Here is a 10,000-nt window from a genome sequence, read left to right on the forward strand (position 1 = left end):
AAAAAAAAAAAAAAAAAAAAAAGAAAGGCCAATCTGTAATATGAATGTAAATACAAATATTCTAAATGCAAGGAAATTAAACCCTACAATATAGTAAATATCATGACCAAGTTGGGCTTACTCAAGGAATGAAAAGATGGTTTATCAATAGAAATTATATTAATATAATTACCCACATTAACAGATAAAATGGATAAACCTATATGATTGTTTCAAATGAGGAATAAAGGATTCAACATTTAGTCATAATTAAAAACAAAAGAAAGGAGACATCATAACCAACCTTACAGAAATCAAACGGATTAATAAAGAATACTATGAGCAACTTTATGGCAACAAATTAGGCAACATAGATGAACAGATAAGATACCTAGGGAGTCATAAATTACTGAAACTGACAAGATAAATAGAAAATCTATAGATTTATAGACCTATAGCAGGTAAAGAAATTGGATTGGTAAATTTTTTTTTTTTCAGATGGAGTCAGTCACTGCAACGTCTGGCTCCTGGGTTCAAGTGATCCTTCTGCCTCAGCCTACTAAGTAGCTGGGATTACAGGTGCCCTCCACCACCCCTGGCTAATTTTTGTATTTTTAGTAGAGACAGTTTACCATGTTGGTCAGGCTGGTCTGAAACTCCTGACCTGAGGTGATCTGCCCACCTCTGCCTCCCAAAGTTGCTGGGTTTACAGGTTCAGTGAGCCACTGTGCCTGGCCTGAATTGGTAATTTAAAAATACTCCCACATGAAAAGCCCAGAATCAAATGGCGTCACTGAATAATTCTACCAAATATTTACATAGTAAATAATAATAATCCTTCATAAACTCTTCCAGAATATAGAGGAGACAGGATGTTTTCCAACTCAGTCTTTGAGTCTAGTATTATCCTGATACCAAACCAGACAGACACTGTAAGAATAGAAACTACACAGCCAGGCGTGTTGGCTCACATCTGTAGTCCTAGCACTTTGGGAGGTGGAGGCAGGTGGTTCACTTGAGGTCAGAAGTTTGAGACCAGCCTGGCCAACATGGTGAAACCCCATCTCTACTAAAAATACAAAAATTAGCCAGGTATGGTGGGTGGCACATACCTGTAATCTCAGCTACTTGGGAGGCTGAGGCAGGAGAATCATGTGAACCCAGGAGGTTGCAGTGAGCTGAGATCACACCATTGCACTCCAGCCTGGGGGACAAGAGCGAAATTCTGTCTCAAAAAAAAAAAAATATATATTAGCAAAGCTAACAATATATGTAAAACATTTTTATGTCATCACCAAGTGGAATTTATCCCAGGAATACAGGATTGGTCTAACTAACAAAATCAGTTAATATAACACATCATACTAATAAAGATCAAAACCCACATGATCAAGACAGAAAGCACTTGACAAAAATCTCTTTGTGATAAAACTAGGCCTAAAAGAGAATGTATTCAACAGCTAAGAATCTTGCTTAACATTGAAAGACTGAAAGCATTCCCCCTAAGATTGGAAGCAAGGCTCTCACCACTTTTATTTGATATTATACTGGAGGTACAACATTGCACTGGTGGTGCAATCAGGTAAGAAAAAGAAAGAAAAGACATTCAGATTGGAAAGGAAGAAGTAAAACTGTCTTCATATGCAGGAGATATGTTCCTGCATATAGAAAATAGTAAGGAACTACCAAGAAATCCACTAGACTTAAGAAACAAGTTTAGTAAATTGAAAAGGTATACAAGATTAATATAAACAATCAATTGCATTTCTACTTATAAGCAATGAACAATCCAAAAATGAATGAAGAAAATAATTTCATTCACAATAGCATCAAAAAGGGTAAAATACATAGGAATAAATTTAACAAAATAAGTATGAGATTTGTACACTGAAAACTATAAAACATTGCCAAAGCGAATACAAATGTAATGTAAATAAATGGAGAGGTAGTCCATGTTCATGGATTAGAAGACTCCATATTATTAATCCATAACACGTATTGGCAAGGGTTTGGAGAAACTGGCACCATCATTGCTGAAACCCACATCGCTGGTGGGAATGTAAAATGGAATAGTCACTTTAGAAAACAATTTGGCAATTTCATAAAATGTTAAACATGGAGTTACCATATGACCCACCAATCACATTCCTAGATATCTACTCAAGAAAAATGAATGTATATAGCCACACCAAGACTTGTAAGTGAATGTTTATAGTAGCACTCATAATAAGCAAAAAAGGGAAGCAATCCAAATATCCAGCAAGTGGTAAATAAACCAAATGTGTTATATTTATGCAACAAAATAATATTTGGCAATGAAAACGAACAAAGACTTGAAACATGCTACAACATGAATGGACCTCAAAAAATTATGCTGCGTGAAAAAAGCCAACTTGCAAAAGACTACTTACCGTATGAGTCTATCTAAATGAAATATCCAGAATAGGTAACTCTATAGAGACAGAAAGTTGATTAGTAGTTGCCTGGAAGTGAGAATGGGAACAGAGAATGCTTGCTAATGGGTAGGAGGAATCTTTTAAGGTGATGAAAATGATCTAAAACTGGATTGTGTTGATGATTGCACTTCTCTATAAATTTAATCAAAAATTACTTTACACCTAAAATGAGTGACTTTTTATGGCATGTAAGTTATGCCTTAATTAAATTCTTGAATCATTAACTAGAGACAGAAGGAAATGTAGGAAATGTATCAAAAGTATACACTAAAAATTACAGCACTTTTTTTTTCTGAGACAGAGTCTTGCTCTGTCACCTAGGCTGGAGTGCAGTGTTGCAATCTTGGCTCACTGCAACCTCTGCCTCCCAGATTCAAGCAATTCTCCTGCCTCAGCCTCCCCAGCAGCTGGTATTACAGGCATGTACCACCATGCCTGGCTAATTTTTTGCATTTTTAGTACAGATGGGGTTTCACCATGTTAGCCAGGATAGTCTCGATCTCCTGACGGTGATCCACCCACCTTGGCCTCCCAAAGTGCTGGTATTACAGGCATGAACCACCATGCCCGGCTTACAGCACATTTTTAAACGGTGAACCTTAAGAAGTTTTCTCCATAATATCTGGAAGGAGAACTTGCTCACTGTTACTACTACTGTTCATCAGTGTCATGGGGTAAAGTAGGGGAGGGTACTAGTTGGTGCAATAAAAGAAAGAAGAAAACAATTATATATGGATTGGAAATAAGAAAACATTATTATTCACAGATGATTTATCAGGGGTTGGCAAACTATTTCTGTAAAGGACCAGGTAGTTCATATTTTAGGCTTTGTGTACTACATGGTCTCTAAGCTGTCACAGATGATACATAAATAAATAGATGTGGCTGTGCTCATACAAACTTTATAAAACCAGGCAGTAGCCAGGCACAGTGGCTCATGCCTGTAATCCCATCACTTTGCAAGGCCAAGGTAGGAGGACTGCATGATCCCAGGAGTTTGAGACCAGCCTGGGCAACATAGTGAAACCTCATCTCTAAAAAAATTTTAAAACATTAGCCAGCGGTGGCCATGTGTACCTGTAATCCCAAGTACTCAGGAGGCTGAGACAGGAGGATCCCTTGAGCCCAGGAGTTCAAGGTTGCAGTGAGCCATGATTGCACCACTGTACTCTAGCCTGGGTAACAGATTGACACCCTGTCTATAAAAAATAAATAAAACCAGTAAGTGGGCCAGATTTGGCCCATGGGCCAAAGTTTTCTAACCCCTGATCTATATAGAAAATCTTAGAAATTCCTCAGAGAAATTATCAGTTAGAGTTAACAAAGGCCATTTGATATAAATTACGGTAAACAGTAGAGGTTCCTCAAAAAATCAAAAAAGAACTACCATATAAGTCCAACAATTCTTCTACTAGGTATATATCCAAAGGAAATTAAATCACTATGTCAAAAAGTTATCTGCACTCCCATGTTCATTGCAGCACTATTCACAATAGCCAACATTAGGAGTTAACCTAAACATCCATCAATAAATGAATGTATTAAAAATGTTGTCATATACACAGCGAAATACTATTCAGCCTTAAAAAAGAAGGAAATTTTGTCATTTGCAACAACATGAATGAGCCTGGAGGACATTATATTAAGCAAAATAAGCCAGGCTCAGAAAGACAAATATCACTTATATGTAGAATCTAATAAAGTCAAAAACTCATAGAAGCAGATAGTAGAATGGTGGTTAGCCGGGACTGGGGACAGGTGGGTGGAGTACAGTAGAGGGGAAATGTTGGTCAAAAAATACAAAATTTCTGTTAGGAGGAATAAGTTCAAGAGATTTATATTGTACAACATAGTGATCATTGTTAATGACAATTTACTGTTGTTATATAAGTGAAATTTATTAAAAGTAGATTTTAAGTGTTATCATAAATGCTAAGTATGTGAGGTAATGTATATATTAGTTAGCTTGATTTAGCCATTCCACAATATTTCAGATATCAAGTAAACCATTAAAATAATTTATTTTTTTTTTTAGGCCTGGCATGGTGGCTCTCGCCTGTAATCCCAGCACTTTGGGATGCCAAGGCGGGCAGATCACTTGAGGTCAGAAGTTCAAGACCAGCCTGGCCAACATGGTGAAACCCTGTCTCTACTAAAAATAAAAAAATTAGCCTGGTGTGGTGCCACACGCCTGTAATCCCAGCTACTTGGGAGGCTAGGGCAGGATAATTGCTTGAACCTGGGAGGCAGAGGTTGCAGTGGGCCGAGATTGTGCCATTGCAATCCAGCCTGGGTGACAGAGTGAGACTCTGTCCAAAAATAAAAAAATATTTTTCTTTTTTTTTTTTTTTGAGACAGGGTCTCACCCTGTTGCTCAAGCTGGAGTATAGTGGCACAATCATAGCTTACTATCACCTTGACCTCCTGGTCTCAAGCCATCCTCCTACCTCAGCCTCTAGAGTAGCAGGGACCACAGGTATATGCAACTCCGCCTCGCTACTTTTAAATTTGTTTGTGGAGACAGCATCTCATTATGTTCCCCATGATGGTCTCTAACTCCTGGCTCAAGTGGTCCTCCCCCCTCAGCCACTCAAAGTGCTGGGATTACAGGTATCAGCCACTGCACCTAGCCAATAAGCAAATTTTAAAATAACGTCATAAACTGCCTGGGCACAGTAACTCATGCCTGTAATCCCAGCACTTTGGGAGGCCAAGGCGGGTGGATCACTTGAGGATAGAAGTTTGAGACTAGCCTGGCCAACATGGTGAAACCCTGTCTTTACTAAAAATACAAAAATTAGCCGGGTATGGTGACAGGCACCTGTAATCCCAGTTACTTGGGAGGCTGAGGCGGGAGAATCATTTGAACCTGGGAGGCGGAGGTTGCAGTAAGCCAAGATCACGCCACTGCATTCCAGCCTGGGTGACAGAGGGAGACCCTGCCTAAAAAAAAAAAAAACAGAAAGAAAAAATCTATTAGAAGATAGACATTGAAAAGTTACCTAGAATATAACATATGGAAATGAAGAGATAGAAAATATGAAAAGCAAGTTGTAAGACAAGGAGAGTCAAACATAAATGTCTGAAACATATATTTGGAACTCCAAAAGAAGAGAGAAGATCAGTGAAGGGCAATATTGGAATAATGACTGAGAAACTTTTAGAATATATGAATAATATGAATGTTAAGGCTTGGAAAGTCGAACAAATCCCAATAAAAATAAATAAGCAGAGATCCAAATTTACATATACCAATGAAATTACAGTACTCTAAATAGACAGAAGATTAGCCAGAGGGGGTAGGTAAAAAGATAAATTATCCAAAGTCATGTCAGACTAATAGCAAACTCATAAACAGTAACAATGGAAGCTAAAACTCTGTGGAACATTATCCTAAATATTCAGAAAGAAATAACAACCTAAGATTATATGCTCAGCTAAACCTTTATTCAGTTGAGTTGAGCTGGACATACTGGCTCATACTTACAATCTCAGCACTTTGAGAGGCTGAAGTGGGAGGATCACTTGAGACCAGGTGTTCAAGACTAGCCTGGACAACATAGCAAGACCTCATCTCTACAAAAAATTTAAAAATTAGCCAGGAGTGGTGGTGCGCACCTGTAGTTCCAGCTACTTGGAAGGATGAAGTGGGAGGATCCCTTGAGCCTGGGAATTTGAGGTTATAGTGAACCATGATTGTGCCACTGCACCCCAGCCTGGGCAACAGAGGGAGACCCAGTCTCTTAAAAAAAGTATGAAATAAAGATTTTTAGAACAGGCCAGCATGGTGGCTTATGCCTGTAATCCCAGCACTTTGGGAGGGCGGTAGATCACCAGAGGTCAGGAGTTGGGAGACCAGCCTGGCCAACATGGTGAAACCCTATCTCTACTAAAAATAAAAAAAAATTAGCTGGATGTGGTGGTAGGCACCTGTAATCCCAGCTATTCAGGAGGCTGAGGCAGGAGAAGCATTAAAATCCGGTAGGTGGAGGTTGCAGTGAGCTGAAATCGCACCATTGCACTCAGCCTGGGTAACAAGAATGAAACTCTGTCTTAAAAAAAAAAAAAAAAAGATTTTCAGAGCAACAAAAAGTGAGATAATTTACCTCGACAAAGTTTAACTTTGAAAAATTCTGGCCAGGCATGGTCGCTCATGCCTGTAATCCTAGCACTTTGGGAGGAGGCTGAGGCAGGTGGATCACCTGAAGTCAGGAGTTTGAGACCAGCCTGGCCCCATATCTACTAAAAATACAAAAATTACCAAGGGAATGGTAGCACATTCCAGTAGTCCCAGCTACTTGGGAGGCTAAGGGAGGAGAATCGCTTGAACCCTGGAGGCGGAGGTTGCAGTGAGCCGAGATTGTACCATTGCACTCCAGCCTAGGTGACAAGAGCGAAACTCTGTCTCAAAAAAAAAAAAAAAAAAAATCTGAGGGATATAATTCAGAAAGAAAGGATCAAAAAAGGAATGTTGGAGCTGAATGAAGGAACGATGAGCAAAAGGATTGTTAAGCATGTATGTAAATCTACATATACATTGACTTTAAATTCTTTTTTTTTTTTTTTTGAGACGGAGTTTCGCTCTTGTCACCTAGGCTGGAGTGCAATGGTACAATCTCGGCTCACCGCAACCTCCACCTCCTGGGTTCAGGCAATTCTCCTGCCTCAGCCTCCTGAGTAGCTGGGATTACGCACGCACCACCATGCCCAGCTAATTTTTTGTATTTTTAATAGAGACAGCGTTTCACTATGTTAACCAGGATGGTCTCGATCTCTTGACCTCGTGATCCACCCGCCTCAGCCTCCCAAAGTGCTGGGATTACAGGCTTGAGCCACCGCGCCCGGCCTAAATTCTATTTTTTTAACAGCTAAAAGTTTCACAACTTTTTCTTCTGGTACTCATATTTCCATTATATTTTTCTCATAGAATTATATCCTGCTATATGCTCAAGCTGGTATGCAGTGGCGCAATCATAGCTCACTGAACCCTCCACTTCCCAGGCTCAAGCCATCCTCCTACCTCAGTCTCCAGCTTTTATTTTTTGTAGAGACATAATCTTGCGATGTTACCCAGTTTGGTCTTGAACTCCTGGACTCCATTGATCCTACCACCTCAGCCTTTAAAGTATTGGGATTGTAGGTGTGAGCCACCACACCCTGCCTACTGATCATTCTTATCTGCATCAAAAATATGCATGTAAACTGACATTAATTTTAAAATTTGTTTTCTGTGACCACAGGGCTATTAGTGTTATATTTATCCTGGATTTAATGATTACAATATTATGAGTTCAAAATTAAAACAACATGTATTATTTTAAATATTAGTAATTATTAACATAAGAAGTAAAATTTATTGGAAAGACGTCTCGTTTTTGAAGTTTCAATTTTTGTTTTTAATAGAGACAGGGTCTGTCTGTCACCTAGGCTGGAGTACAGTGGTATGATCATAGCTCACTGCAGCCTCAAACTCCTAGGTTCAAGTGATCCTCCCACCTCAGCCTCCTGAGTAGTTGGAACTACAGGTACACACCACCACATTCAGCTATTTTAATTTTTAAAATTTTTGTAGGGATGGGGGCTCACCATCTTGCCTAGGATGGTCTTGAACTCGTAGACTCAAGCAATCTTCCTGCCTTGGCCTCCCAAAGTGTTGGGGTTATAGGCATGAGCCACCATGCCTAACCTCAAATATTTGTTAATTGATACATTGTAACTGTACACATTTATAGGGTACAACTTGATGTTTTGATACATGTCTGTTGTATAATGAGCAAAACAGTATTTAGCGTGCACTTATCATTCCTTTGTGGTGAGGAAATGTAACAGTCACTCTTCTAGCTATTTTATAATATACTGTATCTTACTATTAACCATTATCACCCTACTGTGCAATATATTACCCTAGAACTTATTCTTCCTAATTGTAACTTTGAACCCATTGACAAGCTCTCCTCATCCTCCCTAAATTCTATTTTGAAAGGCAAAAAGATATGATTATTACTGAACCATTATATTTATGATAACTCTAGATTTTTTTGGCTTGGTTTCTCCTGTAGGTATACAGAAGATGGGTGTCCACATAAGAAATTCTTTCACACACGTTTTCTCATGCGAATGAGGTTAACACCAGATTGTTCCAAAATGTTGATTTCAACATCCTCTGGATATCTCTTAATTTTGCATGACCTTGACTTAACCAAGTCTTTAGAAGTAGGCAGCTATCCCATTTTAAGAGCAAGAAGAACTACTTCAAGTTCAGGTAAGCTTTTCTTTGTTGGCAAAAAAGATTTTTCTCAAGAATCTCAAAAATAGAGACGATATATGTTTCTTATCCAAAAATGATAGCAGGAAAAGGGGAAGACAATTAAAAGGCATTCCTCAGAAAGCTCAGTGATGGCTTTTTATCCAAGCAAGTATAATGATTTGTATGTATCTCTGACGTATCATTAATATGTACCTCTGAATCACAAGTGGACTAGGAGGAATAACTGCTGACGCTAAAAATATTTTCTTTAGCTTTATGCTAGCACCAGGATCTTTTCATCAGTAATTTTGAATCATCACTATCTCAAAAACTCATAATGGCACAAGGTCTTAAGCCCTCTGGAATCAAGCAGAGCTTTTATTAAGTCATGGTCAATATAGAGTTTTAGTTTCAAGTCTATCTGTACTCTAGACTTATAGATGTCCAGACACAGGCAGCTGGTCCCATCTTATCTCATTACTCTCTAAACACTCTTGCTAAAGCTCTGTCTCTCTTCCCATTGCTGATTTTGTTAGACTTAAGTGAGTTTAGGGTTCTGAAAAACTTAAGTTTTGTATTTTATTAACATTATGTAATTTTTAAAAAGACTATATTTCATCTACCTTTGGGAAATTGGGGACTGGTCTGGGGACATACCCATCATTTAAAATCCAGGGGAAAAAAGACGTAAGCATTTGGAACATAATGCTAATAAATTGCTATTAAAAGGCAGCTTCACATGGCTGGGGCCAGGTGCGGGGGCTCACACCTGTAATCCCAACCCTTTGGGAGGCCAAGGTTGGAGGATCGCTTGAGCCCCGGATTTCAAGACTAGCCTAGGCAACATAGGGAGACCTCATCTCTACAAATAACTTAAAAATTTAGCCAGGTGCAGTGGCTCACGCTTGTAATCCTGGCACTTTGGGAGACTGAGGTGGGCGGATTGCTTGAGCCCAGGAATTTGTGATCAGTCTGGGCAACATGGTGAAACCCTGTCTCTACAGAAAATACAAACATTAGCCATATATGGTGGCATGCCTCTATAGTCCCATCTACTCAGCTGGGATGGGGGGATCACCTGAGCTTGGTAGGCTGAGGCAGCAGCCAGCCATGATTGTGCCCCACTGCACTCCAGCCCTGGCAACAGAGAGAGACCCTGTGTCCACAAACAAACAAACAAAAAAGAAAGAAAATGAAAAAAAAAAAAAAAAGGTTGGAATCTTTCCCCATGTACACAGGGCTACTTCTGAAGATTCCTTTGGGAAAGTATAGACATCATTGTACTGCAGTTGCCTGGTGTAACTGGTAAAAGTAGAAA

The 10,000-nt window shown here is 39.1% G+C and overlaps 1 protein-coding gene across 2 annotated transcripts in view; it reads left to right on the forward strand.

The window, feature by feature from the left end:
• The window catches only part of DCAF10 (DDB1 and CUL4 associated factor 10), a 56,251-nt gene that overhangs the window by 38,847 nt on the left and 7,404 nt on the right, over positions 1-10,000 (forward strand). For both annotated transcript variants that reach the window (XM_017543211.2, XM_017543210.2), the window contains one exon: positions 8,495-8,697. In XM_017543211.2, the coding sequence (XP_017398700.1) occupies positions 8,495-8,697 (203 nt within the window). The remainder of the gene's footprint in view (positions 1-8,494; positions 8,698-10,000) is intronic.

Source organism: Cebus imitator, unplaced genomic scaffold (assembly GCF_001604975.1).
Source record: "Cebus imitator isolate Cc_AM_T3 unplaced genomic scaffold, Cebus_imitator-1.0 Scaffold149, whole genome shotgun sequence".
Classification (NCBI taxonomy): domain Eukaryota; kingdom Metazoa; phylum Chordata; class Mammalia; order Primates; family Cebidae; genus Cebus; species Cebus imitator.